Genomic DNA, 25,138 nt, shown 5'->3' with positions numbered 1-25,138 from the left:
CCTTTTTTCTGCCAGGATTTTGGGGCCACTATTCTGAAATACACAGTCAAACAATGTTTTAGAAATTACTCAACGCTATCACTGCCAAAGAACGCAAATCAAGTTTACATTAAATTAAAGCTTTCATGTATGAGCTGCAAGAGACACAGTGCTGTGTGTCTGAGAACTGCCCAGAGCGCAGTACCACCCTCCACACCCACCCCACAAGAGCAGTTTCACCACACAATGGATCCCATCCAAAAATGTAAATTTCTTCTTTTTCAGCACCAAAGTTTTTTTAAACTTTATTACTCATGACTTTTCCCCCAAGGGTGTTCCAGTGCAAAGAGGGTGAGTGGAGGGATGGAACAGCTTGGGCTGTCCTAGCCGGAGCAGGACACTGCCAACCCAGTGTTTGCCCTCTTTATGGCTCCTCTTCCTCTCTACCAGCTACATTTCAAGTACTTTAGGTTTTCTCCATATTTGTACATTCCACTGTTTTCTTTTAGACTTTCAGGGAGAGCACACTTTGGCATCTGAGACACTCAGTTATTATTAGGACACAATTGCGTGTATTTCTTAGAAATTTCAGACCTACTCTGAAAGGAATTGCTTTTGTATAAACTAAACAAACACTTAAATACATCTAAAGTTTAGATGACAATTTTCTATATAAGGCAGAAGGGATAACACGTATCTATTAAACGGTAACTTATCGTAATACATACCTATTAAACATCTATCATACCAAAAGCAGCAAGAATTTTACTTTTTTTTAATCAAATGCTAGATGAGAGCAAACTGACACTTGTGCACTTCACACTCAGGTTCACATCAAAAGTGAAATGAAAGCACTGAAACGTGCAAACACAAGCTATGGTGTGGACAGGACACCCCGAATGCTCACAAACAGTGAAATAAAACAGAGTTCTTAAAACTTTCTTTTGACCCACGTATGTAAACAATTTTAGATATTTAGATTCCATAAGACTTTTATAATGTTTTCTCTTCTGTTCCTGTTGATTCTAGTACAAAGCCACTGTGTGGGCTGAAGAGGTACCACATACTGACCCTGCAGAATGATTAATTTCTGGCCACTCAGTCAAGAGATGTTATTATACTGCGTAACCATGTTTATGGCTCTTAGGGCAGCTGTTTAAAAACACAACAACACAGAAATACAGATCAGGAGCATATACACAATCTTTAAAGTGCATAGCTGTTCTCCACAGTTCCCAGATTGCTTCTTTCCAAAGTAATTCAGGCATCTGAAAACTAAAACTGTTCACTAATAACCATCTGAAAAGGGAAAGGCAGAGGACATGACAGGGTTAAGAAACACAAAATAGGACATAAAAATAAAGTCTCTAATTTTATAATATCTTACATGTAAAACTGACATACTTAAATTCAGTGACTAGAAACACCAGCATGTATCTTTTAAAACATCCACCTCTTTATTAGAGAGTAGTCAAATCCATTATACAAAACATTTACATATATGACAGAAGAGATTCAAATCAAGGTCTGGATGTCACCCACCAGACACACACAAAAAAAAAGGTTAATTTAAAATATCCCTAAATCCTCTAGCCAAGAGAGGAGTTTTGGCAGAAAAACGGTGGAACTGAGCCATTTTACCCTGATAGACAGAGAGTGCTGGGGGTGGCAGGGGTCTGACTGACGGAACACGCAGAGCTGCGAGGAGACACACAACATATGTGGTACTGTAGCACAGCATCCCTGGGATGCCCACATTTGCTTCTGTCTCCTGTCCTTCCTTGACCCATTCAAAATGTCAGGCAAAGCAAACGGACCATATTCCAGAGTAGCCAGTTTATTTTTGAAAAAGAAGTAGTGGTTAAAAAAAAAAAAAAAAAAAAGGAAAAAATAGACAAAATTGAATTAGTTAGTACCCGTTAGATTTTGGCAGCAAAACAGAATTTCTGCCACCATAAATCAATTAATTGCAAGTATGAACAGAAATATATCAAAATCAATACCTTACTAAAAAATAAAGTACACAGGAAATTTCTAATAATCCTTGTAAGCAATCTAGTAAATGTCTGGTCAGGCTGCATGATTGTGAGGAAAGTATTTCTAACGTAAACAACACGTAATGCAAACCTAGCAAAAATCAATGGTTCGAGTTTCCAGATCCAGCCGCCCAAGTCCAGAACACACCACGCTTATGCTGCGTTTCAAGAGAGGCAGAGGCAGGTTTACCGCACAGGCAGCACTTGGAACAGCAGGAGGGTTCAATTTGCTTTGATTCATGAGCAAGCTGTGGCAACAACCCTTCTTCTCTTACAGGGTTTTCTTCTGATCATCTGGCAATGATCATTCCTTCTGCCCTCGGGGACCATCCTGATAAAGCCTCCAGAAGACATCTCTGGTCCTTTCCCAGGCATTTCAAAGGGTGGCCATATTGCTCCCTCTCTGACTGGAGACTTCCCAGTGCCCATCTTTGACAAGCTCTGTGGTCATCCCAGCAGTGGACAGCCTGGCAGAGTATGAACCACGGTGGTCTTGCAAAGGTGCCTTCTCTGGACTTTGTCACCCACAGAAGTGATATATCTGCCATAATCACCACTGCCTGTAACAAGTTCAGCAACATTAACTGCACTGTCCCTACACTCGAACCCTGAAAAATCAATGCCATCCTCCCCCCTCCCTGATTGTGTCTTCATGCTTTTAACACCACCACCTGCACAGATAGCATCTCTGTGATACTCAAGAAGTCACGGAGCCGCACAGCAGTTTGGAAACACAGTGCCCTAAATGAGTCTGGCTCTGAACAAGTCTGCATATTTTAGCAAGACCTCTGTGAAAAAATATTTGGAAGTTCAAGATTTCTCTTTTCCACTGAGATCACAAGTCTAACAGCATCTCTGTTCAGCTTCAGCTTACAATAGTAGATGTAACACACCAACAAAGGAAAAACATTTTCCAGGCTCCACCAAGCACCTAAGAAAGGTGTTTACAAGAACTGTGATGGGCATGGATATGTACACACACCCCTTTTATTTCTGTAGAAGCAGTCAACACTCCCCACTCCAAACATCATTCGAAGGTTTTGGTAAGATTACTCTTGCTAACATAAGTGTTTGCTATTTATTTCTATTAAATGCGTTTGCTCCATGAAGTACAATTTATAGTCTTATTGAAACCCACAGCCCAAATCAGCATCCTCTCCACCAAATTTGTAACAGACATTTATAAATTATTTAACATTGATATTCAAGCCAAGTTTAACTACAGAAGAACAATGTCCAGCAGTACTAAGGCACATTATTAAAGCCAGCTGTTAACACTCCCTGTACTGTACTGTACTGTGGTGACTACACTGGTGTCCAGCTATTCCAAATCACCAGTCTTTCTAATTTCCTCAAATCGATGTTTCCTGCTCTGATTCATGAATATTAAGTAAAACAGGATGCTTAGAAATAAAAATAAAGAGTATCCAGATCACTGAAATTCAAGCAGTCTATGCAATATCCTTTCAAAACACCAAATGCACATCCCACAGCCCCTTTACAGCCAGCAGTAAAGCCCTGCCCTGCTGGTGTCCTGTAGCCCTTGTGTGAGTCAAAAGCAGTGAAGCGTGGGTCAGGTCCCCAGAATTTAAAAACTCAGTATTTAAAACACCCCAATTCAAATGCATCGGTCCAGTGAAAAGATCTGGCTTATCTTTGTAGAAGTTTCACCTTCTTAAATGTGCAAGTGGTGTAGTCCCTGACTTGCCCTTTGAACGTCAGTTCATGTGTGTGACACCTTCCCTGCAGCCCACCACCATCTGCATCACTGTGAAGCTTACTCCTTTACTGCTCAGGTCCTCAAAAGGAAGGGAAGATGGAATTAGGATATGTCCCCCATACATGACCCATGGCAACTTTGGAACCTTAGTGCTTCCCATACTATTTCTCCCAAAATGCATATATTGAATGGGCTGGCACACCCTCATAATAACGTCCCCACTGAAGCGCCTGCTCACTCTATGATAACAGCCTAAGGCTGGAAACTCCTGAAAAGCAATTGTTAACGATATATCCCTTGTAAAACAGCAATCACCATCCATTTGTCCTGTGTCACAGAAACTAGATTTTTTGCAAGGACATGGCCTTGAGGATACTGCCAAGTGATTTGATCCCAGCCCTTGCTGCTCACTTCACAGATGCAGGAGCTGTTCCCCGCTGCACGCAGCTGGGTTAGTGAGTGCCTGAAGCACCTGGAGATTTTCAGGCACTTGTCTCATTCTCATTGCTGTGAGGCTAGCTGCTGGGATACTTGTTGCAGTTCTTGCAAATACAAATGAAATGACAACTTTCCTTCCAAAGCAGACATGAGAACTTCACTGCTCAGGATCCGTGCATAGCAATGCTCCTTGCTTTAGTGAAAAGGAGGACAGCCTTTAAAAACAAAGGCAAGAACTATGGTTGGAATTAAAAAACAAAACAGTGCAGAAAAGGAGCATCTGTGACAATGATGTTCAGACAGTCCCAGAAGCCTAATTGCAAGATCCTGTCATTTGCTAAGTTAAGTGCCAACAACCTGACTGTGAGCTATAAAAGCCCTACCTAAATCAGTGCACACGCTACTGACACACAGACACAAGCTACCGCATGATGTGCAGCAAAATTACGTACGCTACCGCCTCACAAAGTTAACATATTCATGACAAAAAAATGTTGTGATGCTAAAGGTTGAGCTACACCAGACACTGTGGAGCACCTGCAGCCATAGCAGCACAACGCTGACCTGTGGCCACCACTTCCCCCAGTCCGAATTCTTAGAACCAGACCACAGAATATTACTCACGGTGGAAAATATAGAGCAAAAGGAAAGTGGACATTTTCCTCCAAACCCCAAACAATAAGAAAAAAATACTGTTCTGTTCATAAATGTATTCTTTCATAGACATAGCCTAATACTTACTTGATGACACATACAGCTATAGAATAATCTCTTTGTAATAGTAACAACGTTTATAAATACAGGAACAGTACCTCACGTAGCAGCTCGTTTATTCAGTAACTCTCTCATCTAAACTCTGTATAAAAAGTATAGCTAAAAAGTAGTTTCATTTTATTTTGTAACTGCATAATCAAAAGCTTCAAGAAAAAACTTCTATGACCAATTGAAATACAGTTTGTAAATTAAAAATACCCTGTCTATCCCAGAGTGTGAGAAACTGATGAAAGAGAACAGCTGAAATCTTGTTCACTCTAATTGCCCAGATACTCCAGGGTTCTACTTAATTTATAGCTTCTCAATTCTCCTTTCACATTAAGGGTTAGAGAAAGTTTCAAGATAAGTGTAAATGCTCAAAGTCATACTCACAGATCCACAGACTTAATCCTCAAATTCAGCCAACAACAGCAATCACAGTAAGTGAAGAAATTAAAAAAATGTAAGAGGACCAATTTTAAAAAGTATGAACTCTGGAGTATAACAGCCAAGTCACATCAGAAGAAAAGGACCATCCTCAGACCCTGTGATACTAGTTTGTCACATTATTATTAATAAAAAGACGAGAACACAGACCCACATGCCCGAAGCTTGACCCTCAAATAGGAAATCCCATGAAGTCTGGATAATCTAATCAAACTAAAATGCATACCCAAACCTCTCTGTCAGGCCCTAGCTGGCTTACTTTCAAGCTTACTTGCCTGAATGACTGTCACCAGTCAGGAGGTGGCCTAATCCAGAGCCTGTCACACTCAACAGAGAGGCACTGCCTAGCAAGTGCCTTCGGTGGCTTTGGTCCATTGCATCAGAGCAACTAAACAGTACGAGACTCAACAGAGAGGGTAGGGTAGCAGAATATTTAAGGAATGAACTTAAGCTACGTGATGCCATCTATATAAAATACGCAAAATGCATACAACATACATATGTAGACATAAAGAACTTGTACATGACTTTGCATAAATAAATACATAGAACAACTAAAGAAAGGAGGATGTATGAGTGGTAGCAACAGAAATTCCACATTTACAACTTTTCTCAAATATAGCTTCAGTTTAAAATAACATATATCAGCATCCTTGATATGACAAAAATAATATACATATAATCTGCTAAATGGGTTTTACTCTGAGGTGTTACTGATGAGATCATTGTCATCTGCCAAATCACCCACATATTTCATTAGAATAAAGAGTTATAGAAGAAACATACATTAGTTGATTAATGAAAAAACACAAAAATTGATTGAGACAGAAGTTTAGTAGCATTATGTTCCTTAATAGAAAAAATACCATCATTAAAAATTAACAAACGGTAAGAGTCTTGAGCTGTTCTATCAGTGCTTTCTGTCTTCAAGGCCTTCATGGTCTTTTCCCCATAGCAGTGAACAGTATTCACACACACACACGCCCCAACACTACTCAAAGGATTTTTGCAATGATTTCTGCAATCTTTTTCACCCTGCTGTCTCAGCAAAATCATAAGATTTATATTGCAAAGGATTATTGTGACATACAAAAACATTCTGTTGCTAAAAAAAGAATGTAATAAGCATAAACAAGGATGCAACACAGTGCACAAACAAAAATCACCCTGGTTAGTGATGACTTGAGGGCTGACAAGCCTTCATTTCCAAGTGAAATTGTGCAAGTGCTATTTTTAAAAATATGCTTCTAAGTGCAAACATCTACATATTTGCAATGCATTTCTAGAAATAGCCAATTATCACATCTAATTGAATTAGTAGATCAAATTTTACTTGTTAGAAGGGAGTGGAATGACTGCTGGAATGACTCAGCAGCAGTGCTGTCCTGAGATGATACAGAAGCACTGACGTACAGGCAGCAGGAGCAAGGCGCCTTCATGTAGGAGCCTGTGGGTATAGTTAAAATGGACATTCATAACTTTTAATTTTCCATGGGTTTCTTTGCCTGTGTTAAAACTGATAAAGCCACAATCCTTCTGGTGCAACATTCAGCAGAAGACCCCTGCCAGAAGGGTTCCTGGACAACTCTACTGTCCCAAACCAAGAAAGGTGCATTACAAAAGGACATAGTCCACTCATGAAAATGAAGAATATCTCTGAAAACGTACACCTGTACCTCTTCAGAGCAAGGAATTTTGCCTTCAAGCAATAAAGAAACTCATGTGTTCAACGATGAACACAGACATTTAAAGCAGGAGAACCAAAATTTTTATCACTCCAAATTATCATCCCTCTCTGAAGTTGCCACTTGGTGCATGAATGAGTACTGTACAGCACGTGAAGGTCTATGTTATAATTCACACATTTCCTGCTAACAGCCTCTGCCTCACTTTCCAAACATTAAAAACCATTTTTTTCAGCACTGTTCAGGTGTGGATTCTAGTTCATCGCACCAAATTAAGGCTACTCAAAACCAACAGCCAGGACGGCACATAACTTGTAACCCTTCATGTGCAACATCACTGGTGATTCCCACAACAACTTCCTGGAGAGGAGTGGAAACAACATATGGGATCAGTAACCGTTTCCAGCCACTGAAGCTTAATCTGCCTGTCTTTGCGAGTCAGTATCCCAACTTCACAGAAAATGAGTATGATGCCAAACCAAGAGACATGTCATGAGGTTTCATTCAATTATTTTCATAAACAGTTTTGATAACATTTCCTGAAAGGCATGACACAACAGGCAGAATATTATTCACACCAAGTCGCTCTCTTTTCACAACTTCAGCATTTGTAATATTTACTTCCAGCATAAAATGGTGGAACTTTTAAAAACAGATTTCTTTTATGGAGAGACCATCTGTTTGCAAATTTCTAAACAGAAGATAATCTTCTTGCATTACTACTCACGATTGCCTAAAGCTAGTTGGAACCATTGACAGCTCAAATAAATAAATAACTCTCAAGAAATAAGAAAAAACCTAACAACTAATCCCAACGACTGCAGTTTGAAAAAAAGGCTAAGAAGGTCAAAGGAAGTGGGGAAAATTTTAAAATTATAATATTGGAAAGACAGCAGCAAGTCAGCAAATAGACAAGAGATTCTTCTGTTGCATGGCCGAATCAAACTCGGTAAGCAATACCACAACGTACTAAAAGTGACCATAAATAACTCATTTTCATGGTGGTCAGCCAAAACCTGTTAAACTGTGGATTGCGGCATCCCTGAAGGAATTAGGAATAAAAAAGAAAGCTTATGCTTAGATAAAATTGTGTTAGCAGTCATCAATGATGGGAGCAACCACAGAAGCAGTACATGACATTTTAATGGATGTTTCATAACAGCCTAAACATTTTAAAGTTTGCTTGTGTGGCAAAAACTCTTTAATGTTGTATACGCATTCAAAAAACAGAGCGGTTATTGACCACAGAGTTACTTGCTTTAAGATTAAATTTGATACGCTGTGTGCTATTTGTCATTGAAGAAAGTAGTTCATACATGTGACACAGCCAAGATAATTCAGTCTTTTAATAGATAATATAGTCCTAATGGGCAACATATCCTTTCATTACTGTAATTTAATGTACTTACAAATGCTCCTGTCCCCTCTCTCAGAGAGAATTTGCCCATCAAGACTGCAGTGCCCTGTTAGGCAATTCAGTACTGGGCAGTAAGATGTTAAACAGTACTGAAAAACCTGTAAATACAAATTGCAAAAAAGTCTCACTTACGAAGTAAAGAGCAAGCTCCTGAAAAAGTCTAAGTGAAGCCCTCCAATATGTCAACTCATCTTTCACAGACATAAATGCACACATACAACTGTCTACTTTGCAATACATAAAACCATACATAGGGATAAAAAATCCCCACCCCACATTCTAAGCATCAAGAGCAGCCTACAATTAACAGATGCCCAACTATCTAAAGTACAATGAACTTATTCTTCTATAACATAAGCAATTTTTCTGAGTCCAGATACAACACTCTTTCCAAGTGCACTGGGTGCCAAGCCCAGCCGCCCATCTCTTGCTCACACCATACTAAGCAGGTCACAAAGCCTCACCCCAGCTTTCACCACCCACCTGCCAACTGACAACCACGCAGCTAGATGGACACGCTTCTGTTGTTGCATTTGTCACACTCCACAGATTAGTTTAAAAATTGTGAACCCATTCAGGTATTAATACCACCACATTGTAGGCTTCTAATTACTGGTGTCCACCCAGAGCGCTTAGAGAGAGCGCTTAAACCATGGCTACTCTTCAACATGTTCCCTCCACAACTATACTTCTAATTCCTGCTTCGTTCATTTTAATGCATTATTGTTTCAAAATACAATGCTTCAAAATTGTAAATTACATCTGGCTCAAGGGCTGATTATGAGAAATACTAGCACTTCTGCCTCTGCGTGAATAACTCTGATAATAATGAGCGATTGATTGAGCTCCAAGAAGTCCAAATGATGAGAAGGGTCAATTTGAACATTTCTATTAGCTTCTTTTGTTAAATCTAACACTTTGCCAGGCCAGAGACAAATACTACATCTGGTTACCATGATTTTTCCCAACCCTACAGAAGTACAATTTAGAAAATGGGTACTGGTCTAAAGGCAGACCTTGTAAGAAATGCTAATGAAACATAAAAACCCACCCATTTTACTGGCACTCAAGAGATGGTGGGGAAAAAAAAAAAAAAAAAAAAAAAAAAGAAAAAGAAAAAGAAAAGTTGCAAGGGAAATTTGCTTCAACACTTTTCTGGCAGAAAAGATAAAAAAACCCTCAGTAATACAAAAAGCCCTCATAACTCCATTTTTACAACTGAAATACTTGCTTGCATACACATGAGCATGGCCTGCCTTTTGTAAACGGGAACTACAGTGAGAAAATTACTAAAGATGCTCACTAAGCACATGCAACAGGCAGAGAAACAAGGACACAAATGTAATACACTGACTAGTTAGACCAGGAAATTGCAGTAACATTACCCCAACAACTTAGTCTTGCAGCATTGCAATTACACTATATAAAATCAGCAAAGGTTAATATAAATACACAGAAAGTTAATCAAACTACTGCCACATCATCCAGAACCTTCCAAAGATTAAAACTTCCCTACAGATCTCATTACCTAGAAATGTTAATGTCAGTCAGCACTTTTTCTGTCAATTACTGAAAATCTTTGTTGATACACATCTCCTAGAAAATAACCTCTGTAGGGTAAATTAAGCAATAGGTGATGTCTCTATATCGTTAGCCTCACGCACATATTCACACTTACAGGAGGTACGGAAGGCACAGACAATTTCCAGCAGAGGAAAACAGACAACAGTGTAGGTTCTGTGGGGCAAGTCTAAACAAAATAGCCTTAAAACCCGGACAAGCATGCAGCTACCATCCTCTTCTCAGAGGATGCCTGCGACACCCAACACCAGTTGCCCTCACTGAGCTGCAGCACCCAAGTGCGGGTGGCTGTCGGTTACAGTTTAGGGTCTCCTTCCCATTCTGGGTTTGACAGTGCCACCTAAGTCTCCTTGGGGATAAAAATATAAACTTTGATTAGAAAAACAAATAAATAATGCCAACAGGATATTTTTACAAGGTGCTGTAGAGAACATCTCCGACTACACTGAATGCCCCTGAATTTAACTTCTCATAAAAACCAGAGAGCAAAAAAGAACGGGTACATTATTTTGAAAGTTTGCTATAAACACAGGGCTAAGGCACAGGACTTAGCCTGAGCCAAGGCTCTGGTCAGCTTACATTAACATGTCACTGCTGGCTTCACAAACCTCTGTCTATTCTATCAGCTGATACTCTGCCCTGCGGCTCTAAAAAGTTAGTTTACATAGGCAGTATCTTCTGGGTGGAAAATGAAGAGTGAGACTTTGCACTGCTGCAGCACCACCGGAACAAACTGTCTCTGGAGTGGATGCAACAAGGCTCCGGTGGATCATTGCTGGGAAGTCAGTCTGGCAGCGAGTCCCCACAGCAGCTGGCGCGGCGGCTTGCCCAGAGCTGCCTGGAGCCCTGGAGATGCCCGGCATCCTATAGCTGCCAGTACTCAGAGGCTGAGCTGTCTTCATGGTAACTGCAGTTGAAATAACTATATCAATTGTGATTTATGCTGCTGATTATTTCAGGGCTAAGTCAGCAGTGGAGATTTATTTCAGATAGAAAAGGTGTACAACGTGACTAATTAACAGGCAAGAGACGTGGGCTGGTGGGTTTTTTGTTGTTGTTGCTCCAGCCACCATACAAATAAGCTCCTAGCACAGAAGATCTCAGACCTAGACCAGCCCCATACTCACTGACATTTTTGTTCTGATTTGTATACATTCAGGCACTATAAGAAGTGAGCGACTGGGCCTATATTTACTTATTTAGAAACCCAGATAGATGGTGTTTAAAATAAACCCAATCTTGACATCAAAGATACCCGCTCCTGAGATGTTCGTCTCCAAATGAGATCAGGTCTGCCCTTGCTCAGTCCTACATAGAGTATACAGTAATTATCACTGCCACCTTAATATTTCTTCAAAATAAAATAAATCTTTAAAAACAATAATAAAAAAATATCTTAAAATAAATCTAAAATAATTCTTAAAAGAATGAGGAAAATGACATTAAGTCTTCACATTTTATTTATCTTACACAAGCAGTTTTCTTCCTTTTGCAGTTATAAAGGACAAACAGAATTAGCAAAGTATTTGGAGCTCCACAGGTGATATCAGGTCTCCTAATAGTTACAGGTGATGATACTGTTGGTATCATTACCTGCTCAGCAACATCAGAGAAAAGAAATACTTCAACTGTAACACTACATCTGAAACTCCTGCTTGTGGCAGCATGTTGTGCTCTGAATTTCAGGATTTTAGCACTATGGCTTAAAGACAAAGATAGCATCTGTAATAACATTGTGAAATATTTGAGATTTATTTGTGGTATGTTGCTGTTAAAATGTGTAATAGCAATTCAGCTTGCATTCTAAATACTGTTGGCACACCTGGTGTTGAATATGCTAGAAGCACTTGAAATCAGTATAAAAATATACTACTTTCATTATTATGGTACTCAAAAATGCTGATGCAGCTAAGATTCTAGATGCATTTTTGTTGTTAAGTCTTTTTTTCAGAACTTTTAGACATAATCCATAAACTTTGCTTCTGATTAGACATTTTCTTACTAAGTGCCACCTATAACAGCATAGCAGAAAAAAAGAATTCTACAACACTTTCAGTCATGCATCCACCACCCATCCACCTTCAAACTAAACTCAACAGCAGCATTTGGAAACTATAGATAGCATATGTTTTTAGCATACAAATATTTTGTATTTCTACAACATGGGAAGCACCACAGGACATCAAAGCCCATAGAGACACTAGCATGGATAAGGTACTATCCCATTTTTAAGATAAGAAAACAGTTCCTCTTAAAAGTTTAAGTAACTTGCCAAAGTCCAGATTTCTGTATTGCAAGCACAAACAACGTAAGGACTAACTGCAGATTCCACTGACAAAGCCAGGTCTATGACGTTAATATATCTACTGAAGTAGTTATTTCTAACAGAGAATTTTTCTACCTATACAGCATTACCAACATACTTTCAACATATAACACAAACCCTTTAAAATAGCCATATGAATAATAGGCTATTATATTTTTTGACAATAGTTAAGATCACCAAGTAGTCCGTGAAACCATACTACGTTCTTTTTCTTTTTAGGACTAGAAGCTACAGGACTGACATCAAAAAACTCCTGAAAAAAAGTGTTAACATTTGTAGAATGTTACGTAGAGATTTGTAGAAACTATGAATTTATCTTCTGTAGAAGCAAACATCTAAAAATTTGCTGTTAATCGCATCAGCTAGCCCAAACATGCGCTGTAAAACTAGTTGAAGTGAATGCATTCCAGCAGGATCTATTTTACAAACATCTACAGCCTTTTCTTGCACTCCTGCTTATTATAAGTTTGCACAGAAGCAGTAAAAGTTAATATGCAGTGGAACACTACATTAACTACTGAAACGTTATTGCACATCAAAAAGGTTTACTGCTGCTTTGCAAACATGCTTACCTGGGTGCCATAAAATACTGACATAATGAGTCAGCTCTACCACAGTGCATTGCAATCAGGTCTTCGCAGTTATAATGTAAAAGCAGCTCCTTGATACAAGAGCCATTCTACACAACCTCTAAAAGACATTTCTCTAAATTATATACTTCAGATTTTGTTAGTGCTTTGGAATTAGGTAAGTATACCCCAAACTGACACTAACAGGACAAATTGCCCAGAATGGAATACACACACACACCCCCCATATTTTGCACTGGAGTGCAATGGCACTGTCTCAGGAAATCCTTGAGCTGCAGATCACCGAAAACCTGGCAGACAGACCTGGGAAGAACTGCTCTAGGGTCACCCTGTTCTGATACCCCACCCTTGGGAGATACTACTGACCATTATCAGAGATAAAGTATTGGGGTACAGGGACTTACCAGGTATCATACAGCTCTGTGTGACTGTATTCTTATATTCTTGATTAAACTCTAGAGAATCTACTGAACGTGGAAGGAATTAAAAATACTTTCTCCCCCACCAAAAGTAATACAAACTTCCTTATTTTGCAACTCGCTGAACTAAAAATGCCTGAGGATTTACTTGAGGATATCTGTACTTTGAGATGAAAATGAAATGTATCAGCATTAAAACACCACAGATTTAACATTTTTTATTTAAAACACGGCTAACATTTTCTGGTATAGCATGAAATAGTAGAAAGGAAGATTTCTGTAGACAGTTTCTTCCTCAGTTCCACAGAAAATAATCACCTTTTCTAGCTCAGTGGATCATACCAATATGATACTATTAGGTAACATATCAATCAAGCTTGGTATCCTAAGACTTGCCAGTCTAAGACAAGCTAGAGTAAGATGCTTGGAAGCACAGTAAAAATAACCTGTTTACAGATAACTTCTTCCTTAACAGTATGCAACAGGTGGCTCACAGTCACAAATGCATGCTTAGCTGCGTTATTTCCTATATTCTTGGTGTCAAGAAACTGTGGGGGTAGTAAGTCCTTGAGGGTAATCACGTATGACAAAAATCCTTTAAACTTTTTGGATGACAAACTTTTGTACATCCACATGTTTTTGCTTAATGAGAAGGACAAGTACATGTTGATTGATTCAGATTTTTCGTACCAGCAATTATTCAACCTTGTTCCTATCTCCTCTTATGGAGGACAAATACTTTTTCACCAGGAGAGTGGTTAAGCACTGCAACAGGCTGCTGAGAAAGGCTGCTGAGACTCCATCCTTGGAGATGTCTGAAACTCAACTGGGCCTGACAATCAGCTGATGAAATGCTGAAGCTGGACTGCTGTGAGCAGGAGTCAAACCAGAGATTCTTTCCTGCCTAAATCACTCTAAAAGTGTAGTATTTTCAGTACGTCTTCAGTCCCTCCTAATTTTTTTTTCCCCTCCAGAAGTCATCAACAGATTCAAAGTGGGGTAAATACTACTTGCATACTCCATTGGCATTATGTTTCTAGTATTTCCTTCTCTCTTATTCCTTCTACAAAACTTTTGTTCCTCATATATTTCCCTGATATAACAACTTACAAGCCTAAATAAGCGCTCTGAATGCCTTATACCCACTGTCTTCTTACTACATACACTCAGGGAAACGCAGGGGCTCACAAGCTATTTCTATTCCGGTATATTCTGTTCTGGAAATCATACTGGCTTACACCCATTTTTCCATTTTCACTGAAGTGTTTTATAATTCTGTCCTTAATGGCTATTTCTCTGCACAACAGTAGGACACATGGAAAACCTAACAGGAGGCATCAGTCTGCCAGTGTACCACGAATACAGATCATTGTTCCTGGGAAGTGAAATGCAGTAATAAGTTGGAGCTTTGCCTTTTAGAAAAGGCAAATCAGCTGTCCTGCAGCTGCCAACTTAAGTACCTCAAGTAACTACGACTTAATAGTCTAAGTCATCTTCAGCTATAAAAATATATTAAGTTGCATTAATTTTCATCTAAGAAAATGTTCCTATTTCTGCTTTTAAAAAGGATTTTCAAAGGCAGCTGCTTTAAAAACATAATCTACAGAATCGGTAATGTATACCAACGTACAGGTGCCATCAGCAGCAAATTAAATCTCCAAAGAACATTTCCAACAGATAATGAAATAAACTTCATTAACAGAGCTTTTCATCTAACAGATCCTTCACATCTCAAGACAGTATTTATTTACCATACTTCGTTATGAACTAGCACACTGACTAGTTAGTCTTCAACCATGACATCAGGTGGAGGAAAAAATCCTATTTCTATACGAGCTAAAACTGAAATTGACTTTGAATCTCTGAACTGTCAACAAATTCTTCTCTGAAAAGGCTTGCTTTGTAGAGATTATAAAGTAGGTGTCATCCTTGACACTTGTGTTCTATATTCATCCAGCAGGCCTGGAAGAGAACTGCCGCAGAATGCCGGGTAGGATAGCGGAGGGCTCAGCTGTCATGCCGCCTGCCTCCCTCGCTTGCTTTGCAGGCAGAGACGGTGCTGTAGGTGTCAAAGGTTCTCTATTTAAACTCGCTGACAAGCAAAGGAAGAATACTGGAAGAATATGTTAGCAGCCACTATGAACTCATCTCTAGTAACAAGTCAACCTGACACTTATTTCTGGATGTTAGAAACGAAAATCCCGATTCTATTGAAATTATGGGGAGAAAAAAAAGAACTCCAAACAAAAAAAAACACCAAAAAACCCCACCACCATACAATATACCCCCATCAGATTTACAAGTTCAGGACTTACTCTGGGAAAATCCAGTGTTAAGAATACATAGAGCAAAGCCCTGCTTTCTGTCAGAATGACAAACTAGAAAGCCACATACGATTATGTTAATCTCTCACTTCAAATCTCCCTCGCACAATCGCATACCACTGCTTTCTGTGTTTCGTTTAGAAGTCACAGAGTTTACTAACCACTTAATGAAGCTGCATTCCTTAAATCCCTGACAGATTATGTGAAGTTGTTTGGTTTAGAAACACGAATTTGCCATTCCACTGCCCCCTGCCCTAATGTCATCTTAGTCAAAAGCTGGTGTGTTTGGGGCTGCAGGCAATGGGACACGCATTTCCTCAAAGGAACCGATTCCACCAAGCAGCAGCAAACAGGAGGGCGAAAAAGGACGGAGAGGAAAGAAAGAGCATGGCTTGCCTTTCCAAAAAAGAAAAGCTATTTTCAATCAAGCTTATCTCTTTCAGTCCCTTATTTACTTTTAATTGGAAAGAAGGAAGCAAATAATATGAATATGCTTTGAAATACATTTATAAGAGCCCTGGGTAATTGTCTGCATCAAAGATGACAATTTGCTGCATGGCTGATTTCATTTGAAAGGCTTTTCTGATTCTGTGTGTCCCAGTGGCCATTGAGAACTCTGAAAGTGGATCAGGACAAAGTAGCCCAGAGCAGCACAGAAGAGAAGGTGCCATCAACAGCATCCAACTTGTAGCCAAGATGAGGACTGTGCTCCTCCTCTGAAGCTTGAAAAGGCATCATGCTGAGACCCTGCGCCCAGGATTGTAGCGGGTCACACATTTTCTAGCTGGTGGCAGAAGAGGGAAAGCAGATGTGGACTTAATGATAGTGGCACCATCTGGCTCGTAGTGGCAGCAGGCAAAAGCCAGAGCACAAATGGCCCCAGATTCCATTTACCTGAGCAACGACCCAGCTCAGCATTTCTCATGGAAGTCTCAGTACAAGCACTGCAAGCTGTCGGCGACGTTCTCAGATGAGCATTAGCAAACCCAGGTGCAATTCAGTGTGCGAGCAATGAGCTTCCAAGTTAGAAATTATATAGCCGGCAGGTGTTTAAGCAATAACCTCCTCCTCTGTGTTCTAAGGATCAAGATTTATGGTGTTTTGTGCTGTGAGCAGAGCACTAAAGAAAAAAAATATTCTAACTTTTGGAGCTCATTCCCATGTTTTCTATTAAGCCTATACATCAGTAAGTGTCATTCACCAATACAAAGCCATATTAGCCATGCTTCCAAGGAAAATGCCATTATTGCTGCTTCTTAAGCTATTGAATGATGAAAATCAGACCACAGATTTTATTTTATTGAGTTTGAGGTATTTGCCAGTCCTGTTCATTAGGGTATAATTCAACAGTATTTTACACAACTCAGATACCTTTTTGTCATGTGCCTGCTTAAAAGTCTGAAGGTTGTTATTAAATGAAAGAGAAAGAAGGTAATTACTAAATCAATGTTATAACCCTTGTGATTTGCTTTTCATCTCCTCACAGACATTATGATGAGAAAACTTAAATGAAAGCCAGAATAGGAAATACAAGGAAGTCATGTAACAAGGAACAGTAATCCATGTAGGTTATTCTCCCAAATGCCCAGTCAGCGGTCTCAGATGGCTAATGTGGTTGAAATGTGTAATTCAAAGCTACAAATAATATGTTTATGAATCTGGACATGTCTAGTGCACCTTGGAAGCAGCTGTGTGTGGGCAGAAAAAAAAAAGAAAAAGACAGCAGTATATCTGATTTCAGCTAAAGAAGGCTGCAAACTAAATTATCTATTTCCTCTCGCAGAACTGGAAGATACAGCACAGCAAGGATCCCAGTAATAATTTTAAATGTAATTAAATCTAATTAGGATTAGATTTTAATGCTAATCTGGGAATATTACATTTGCATTGGCTACCAGTGCATTGATTTAACCACCTGTATGCCACAATAGTTAAGAAAGCCATTAAAGTTCAGTTACCATACATTATGGCTTTACATCTCTGTGAACACTGGAAGCCAGATCTTGAAATGCGCACCTTCCAGTACTAAAACCACCTATGTACATGATTAATTTTAGCATACTGCCTTGTTCCATGGACTTCATTACACAGTGCTTATGTTCTCCATAGAAAAATTATTTTTATGTGGGACTGAGGTATTAATTCCTACAACAGAAAATGTATTCATTTCACATAACATACTTATTCACAGTTGATTCAAATTACATTACATCTGTTTCATAAACAACCTCCAAAACCAATGCAGGTATTTTCTTGCTTACACTCAAAGTTAAGATACAATGTGCATACCTCTCATCTTTTGTTCTCCTCAGCATTTCCCCACAAACTCAAACATACCGTTTGTATTTGCAAATCTGTTTTTACCCAACCATAACAAGGTCTTCTTGTTTCAGCAGGTTTTTGTTACCAGGTGCTGAGTGACTGTCCCTCTGATATTTCCAGCAAGATATCACTAGGTAGCTTGGGCTCCGTACTACTCCCCTTTCTCCCTTTGGAAACCCTGAGCTGCTTTTTTTCCTTCCTTATTCTCAAGATGTTGGTAGTTCAGTTTCTTCTAAAGATGTTATTCCTCAGACATGTCCATTCCCAAGACTGATCACTTAATGGACATTGTTCCTATCACAAAACTCACCAGTGAGAGTCTTCCCATACAAACTCCCCAGTAAGAGCATGGTTGTCTACTTTCTTGCAAACAAAATTAATTCCCCAAACAAGTGACATAATCACAGTGATGCCACCACCTTATAGAACCATGGTTCAGGGATGACCATAGAGGAAAACTGTATATGGCTTTAGGAAGCTGGAGAAAGATCTGGAGCTACCACTTCAGTTGCCTATGACCTGTTACTTCACCAGTCCAGTCATCCATCTAGAAACTATATCCAAGCCTGTACACTGGGAATAAGTGTAAATGAACTACAGGGACTGTAAGTCATAAGCAAGACTACAGCAGAAGTGTCACATCATCATTATCCAAAAACTACAATAAGAACTATCTCACATCTCCCTATCTTACATCCTGAGGGAATCCACTTTCATAAATGAAAATACCCTATATATGACAGGGGCAAGAGGAGGGGAAAAGACGACAGCATATACAATTTTCCTCTTTCAGGAGAGGAATGTCAAAGAATCGCACGACATAGAAGCCCATCAAATTAATGTATCCCTTCCAGCATTAATTACAGGTGCACTGTTTGAAACTGTGAAGCCTCTTTCTTAAGGCAGCACTACAATGACTTATTTATCAACTGTTTTTTTTATGTCAGGTTGATTTTATCAAGAAGTAAAATCTCTACTTAAAAATACACAAAACCAGTCTTAGAAATGACTAAATATATTTTAGATTGCACTTGAAGAAGCATACAATTTTTTATAAACTTCTGATGTCAAAACATATATCTACTCAAGACTTCTTAGTGTAGTGAAACAAACAAACAAAAAAAACTAGCAGAACTTTTTATCAGCTTCCCAAAAGCTATTTGCTCAGCTGGTAGTGGCCATCCAGGCACCCCCTAAATGAACAGCAATGGAGAAGGAGGAACTGGGCAGCCTCTCACTTGGTGTGTGGTTACAGCCACAGGACATGACACACAATCCTATTGAAGGGATAAGACAGGAATGATGCAACTATTCAGGTAAAACAAATACATTCAGGTGTAAGCAAAGCTCTGCAATGCCTGCATCTCCTCCAGTAGACCAGTATTTTTGTTCAGTGCTTTCCTAAGTTAACTTCTGCCCTACATTGATCTGTGAAGAGACAGAGACTTCTCAGCCAAATGACAAATTTAAATAAATTATTCTGTTCTGCCTTGAAATGTCATTTTGAAAAAAGAAAGACACACACGCTTAGACAGATTTATTTCACAGTGAAAAGGGTGAACTTTCAGAGTGTCCACAGTGCAATGTCACCAAAGGTCCTCTGGAAATAACGGGAGTTGTGTGTGTCAGAGCCACGCAGGCTGCATCCTGCATTTTACAGTTCTCTTTCACAGTTATGTCAGTCATCTTAACTATGTCTGATAAAAGCATTAAAACAATGGAAGTATTTAGAAGATTTATTTATGATTTTAACCTGCTATCTGAATCATCCAGGGATTTCTTGGAAATGATGACTAGATGCTGAAGGATAAATGTAACCTAGGGTTCTCTAATGGGAGTTTCCATCTCAGTACAGTTTAATGAAGATCCCATTAGCAAATCCTAAGATTTTTAACTGAAGGCAAGGAGACTTATTTTTATACATCACATAGACACCACTCTATGAGCTGCTAGTTTGCATATAGGCAATAAAAAGCCCCTTGGCTAAATACTGACATTGGAATAAAGTGTCAGTTAATAGTAATATCCTGCAGGTGTTCTTGCCCATACAACCTAATGAGGAAGGATTATTTTAAGATAAGAGCACAGAAAAGGAAGGAAAAGGTGAAAAAGGAGAAGAGAAAAAGAACTACAAAGAAAACACAATGTTGTGCAGAACCAAAACATCCAATTATGTTTTGATCATGGCTTGAATTTTAAATGTTACCGTTATCATTATTTTCTATCACACAACTTTCAGTAGTTACTTGATATCTATGATATATGTCAGACGTACAGAAAAACAAAGCATGTTATAGGCAGATGTAGTAGCTTATCTTGCAGCCACTATAAAGCCCATCTCTCAAACATTATTGAGAAGCCTGTCAACAAAACAAATCAAGGACTGAATGGAAATGAGGCATGATGCTTAATTCCCTCAATCAGCATTTTCCTCCTTGCCAGGAGCACCTCTCTTGGGTGGGCTGACAAGGTGCAAGCTAATTTACAGATCCAGGAGGAGTTAACTGCATCTGGATAGCACTGCACCCACGTTAATTAAGAGGAGGCTGAAAACATAAAGTTCACTCAGAAATGGTAGAGAGGGAAAAAAATAACTCAAGGAAATTTGACTGTTATGAAGAGCAAACAACAACGGGATCATCAGATCTTCCTACCAGTCAAACTACTGTTGTTTCTAGATTAAAGATTTCAGAAGTGTTATATCAACCATACAGACAAGGTTACTTCCTTTTTAGCTGGGAGCACCTGATTAAAAATGGTATTAATTTCCACTTGTACACTTGTTTCCACCTAGAGCATTCAAAGCTGCACAGGAATGCCAGACATCAGGCTCTAAGGCTGGAGGGCAGAGAGGAGCCAGCAAGCCCTGCACTGAGCTGGCTCTAGAATGCGAAGGCTCCTCCCTTTGGATGGGACCATATGTGAGTCAGCCCTTTGCCCATGCACCAAAGCTTGCAACATGAAGCAGCTATCTCACAGGTCCTCTGGGTACTGGGAATGTTACACAGGAGGAAAGTGAGGACCAAGGAGCTGCCCAAGCTTTCTAGATGCTGTAAACATCTCTGACTGAATTCACAACATGGCACTCATGTCATCAATATGCTACTTAGAGCCCATAGAATTTATCATATATAATATTACTTAAATTAACCTGCCATTTCTGCTGTATAAAAATGGCAAGGACTGCAGAAAAGAACCAGTCAGCATTTCTTACCTCCTACCTTCCAGCCTCCCCCAGTGCAGGGTGCATTGCTCTGCTTCAGGCTTGAATTTAGGCAGGTAAACTCCCAGAAGATGAGGCATCCCCATGTGACACACAGGGGACCAGGCTGAAGTGTTCTCCTCCTATCTGACCCACGGGACTATCTCCTATAACTCTTTTGGTGTTCTGTGGCCTATGCTGCCTAACAACTTGGTACTATTTTGTGTTTTCTAAACACATTTTCTAAGTAATATTTTCTAATTAACTAGTTTTCCTAGTAACTGATGTTGTCATACGATTCACAGACACAGAAACAACCCTCAAGAACCTATGCAGTTACAACACAGGCTCACTTCATGTTTTACAGGATAAAGAAATTAACAGGATAAAAGTTAACTGAAGCTCCACTTACATGTTTCCAGAGCTGAATCACTGTTACTAAGGTTTTAAAATAATACTGGTATCTCACTTCAAAATTAAATAATGAATCACTGCATATACAAAAGGAAAACAAACACTGCTTTATTTTTTTTTTCTTGGAAATATATTTATTTACTCTAGCTAGCTAAAAGAAAGTCTGGTTTTCTTGCTCTCTCATAACTTCCCACAAGTGACCCAAGGTGTTGTCATGTTTCACCATTTACCCAGAACAGCAGGGCGTCCCTCAGCAGTCTGCTTCTTTCAGATCACTTATGACTGCTGGAAACACAACTCCTCAAAAAAGACCCCCAGTGCCTGGTAAAAATCAAGTCTTTCACTGACCCCTTCACCAGACTGTGGGTTCTCAGAGCACACAACCTTACTCAGATCCTGTTTTCCCTGAGAGGAGCATGCTGTTTTTCAGTCTCAAACTGATTCAACTCCTTCACATCATGCCTCCGTGATACCACTCTTGATAGTAAAGCAAGGAAAAACACTCATTTAGTAACACACAAGCTTTGGGTACAGTATTAGGAACAGCACAGTTTAAGAAAGAAACAAAACCCAAAATTGTTTGACCTGTCAAAGGACATGTGCACTACTTGGAAAGAGTCTTTGGTGATGTCTAAGACCAAGCAATTTGCGACTTAAAACCATTTTTATCTTTACAGCACCTTTAGCCTGCTGGCCACCTCCTTGTCTTCCATCCTGAGCTGCTTCCCTTCCGTGACACCACTCACAGGCTCAAAAGTTCAAGATCAGCCTACGTATATCATGTATATATTTATACAGTAAAATATGGCCTCAGCAAACAGTCACAATATAAATGAACGACTAAAAGATGAAACTTCTTTTTACAGTTAATTCTATATTTGATTGCAAAGCACCTACCTGAACATGTCCCCTAAGCCTTTCAGCATCCCTTTCTTTGCCTTAATTTTATCCTTCTCTTTATCTCGATCTTTCTTCTTTTCCTTTCCAGCCTTTTTTCTGTCCCCTTTATCTTGGCTTCCATTCATCTGTCTCTCCAATGAGTGGGATGGCTGGTCACTTGCTGTGGACACAGATTCTCTACCAGATCTTGAGCTTTCCTCTGTGTCTTCCTCCACTGAAAGCACATATTAAGAAACATTAGTGGGATAAGAACAAACAACAAGGGCAGGCTTTTTGGTATGTTGCATAATGTATTTTGAAGCAGGATATATAAACAACCACAAAATACTCATTTATTTTATTTTCAAAATCAGTATCTGCTCTTGGGGGGTTTTCCTGGAATGTTCATTTGTACTATTAATGCAAGGAACTCACCCTTTGCAGAACACTCTGCAAAACACAATTTGTGGTTTGTGTTCACTCCAAATAATGTATGGGTTAATAAAGAACATTAGCAAAGTGATATTAATTGGCCCATTTTGTTTCAGTATTTAAGTCAATTGAGGAGTGATTTCAAAATATCTGCAAGAAGAAACAACAGCAGCACCAGCATGACCTGTCAGTAAATTCTTAGAAACACTCCTATAAAAGTATGAAAGTCATTAAGGACTGTTAACCCTCAATACAAGCCTTGATAGACTTTTTCTTCTGCTGCAAGTAACATAATGGTTTTGCCACACTACTTCATTTCCTGGAGTAGTTTAAAACATATAATGCACTATAATTTTCACTCCTAGTTGAGATGGGGTAGCCTGGGAGGTTCAGGTGGGGAGGTTCCACCCACTGGAACAAGTAAAAATCCTTTAAGGGTAGATAACATGTTCCTTCTCTGTTTCCAATCCAAGACCAAGACTCTGAGAATCCTGAAGTATACCCAAGCCTAGATTTAACAGACCACATGTATTTCAGAAAGTTTGAAAGAAAAATGACCAAAAGAAACTATCTATTAAAAAATCAAAAACTCCTCCAGTAGCTTAATAAGAAAGAAAGAAAACACTTCAAGCTTGTGGGTCAGAATCCTGCAACCGTTTTGACTGAACTTAAATCCAGGTCCAAAAATCACAGTGCATGGCTGTCGAAGCTGTGATCTTGCAGGAGCTTTCACATTTTATACATCACATTGTAAGTAGGGCTACACCATCTCCCAGTTTTCCAACAGACAGCACAAAGCAGCAGTTAGGATCACAGATGTATACTTTGTACTGTCTCCTGTAGCTCTAATGCATAATGAGGCTCCAAACAACTTCTGGCAGTAGAAGTTGGAAAATACAGTTTTGCTTCATATATACACAATCTACAGAAAAAGAAAAGATTTTGGTTGGTACTCAATAAGATATGGAAATGGCCATGGCTTATAGAAGGAAAAAAGAATCTTTTTTTTAGTTGAGCATATATTTAATACTTATTATTATTCCTGCCAATATTACTGTTTCTAGACCTCACTGACTATTCTACAGCCAATAGAAGTGTGTCATTCTTTAGAAATTTCTCTTACATAGACTACTGTAGAATATTAACTTGTTTTTCTTAGTTATCACTCATATTTACCTTACAAGTAATTCATTGAACCTGAAAAGTCTACAAATCACTGACTGAAAGCCATTCAATATCATCTCTTCTTTCTGATACTTGCCTGCAAAATACTTTTTATTCATTAATATTGCAATACACAGACCTGTCCAACAGTCTTAGTACTTATTCACTGAGTATCCCAAGATTTCTATAAATATTTTCCAACCCTGAAAGATCATATAAACATATTTCAAGAAAAACATCCCATGTCAGATAAATCTCAATATTAGTAACTATTTTTGAATCTCAACTTGTACTCTGAAATAAGAACCAGCAGGGGAAAAAAAGAAAAAAAAAAACCAACCCAAAAAAACCAAGGACAGGTTTCAGCATTTCATGTTCACTTATCTTCAGGATCACTGTGAGTTAAGTAGATAATACAGCTTCTCAGTTGTAGGCACAGTTTTAATATTCAGATAATTGTATTTTAGAAACTTAGTAGGCCTGTCCTATAAATGCCTCTGTACTAGCTGTACTTGTACTTTTTTCTTTGTCACAGTGTTTCTTAATCAGTGCCTGGGATGATATTTAGTTATTTAAAGAGTAGTGGAAAACCACTTTGGAATAGATAAGCTAATTTTTTTGCATGTTAATTTATAGCTACAATCTGTTCCAGTTAAAACCAACTAGACATTTAAAACACTGTACTTACAAATAAATATAATTAGTAAAAAAAAAGTGCATTAAATTTCTGACAACTTTTGAATGTTTACTTGGTACTTCATTCCTAGAATTTTAAAGTTGAATCAATTTTGACCTCTGGTTGTTCATATTCATATAACAATGAATTAATCCTAAATATGTATTGTGTACTGTGCTATGCTGAGTTTCTGAACAACTTGTCGTAACAATGCTTCCTCTTTTTATTTATTTTGCATATTCTGTGGAGGTCATATTGCCTCCTTTTCCAAACATGTGCTGCAATAAATATTTGTCTATCATACTTGCTTGCAATTAACTCTGTAGCTTAGGCT

At 38.8% G+C, this 25,138-nt stretch overlaps 1 protein-coding gene across 16 annotated transcripts in view; it reads right to left on the bottom strand.

Moving 5' to 3' along the window:
• PARD3 (par-3 family cell polarity regulator) overlaps positions 1–25,138 on the bottom strand; it is a 481,499-nt gene that overhangs the window by 118,606 nt on the left and 337,755 nt on the right. For 15 of the 16 annotated variants that reach the window (XM_080384293.1, XM_080384294.1, XM_080384283.1 and 12 more), the window contains one exon: positions 22,551–22,767. In XM_080384293.1, the coding sequence (XP_080240419.1) occupies positions 22,551–22,767 (217 nt within the window). Of the gene's footprint in view, positions 1–1,413; positions 2,576–22,550; positions 22,768–25,138 lie in introns of those variants that run through there. The other variant, XM_080384284.1, reaches the window with a different exon arrangement.

Source organism: Falco punctatus (genome assembly GCF_963210335.1).
Source record: "Falco punctatus genome assembly, chromosome: 4".
Lineage (NCBI taxonomy): Eukaryota > Metazoa > Chordata > Aves > Falconiformes > Falconidae > Falco > Falco punctatus.
This window is presented reverse-complemented; position numbering and strand designations above follow the sequence as displayed.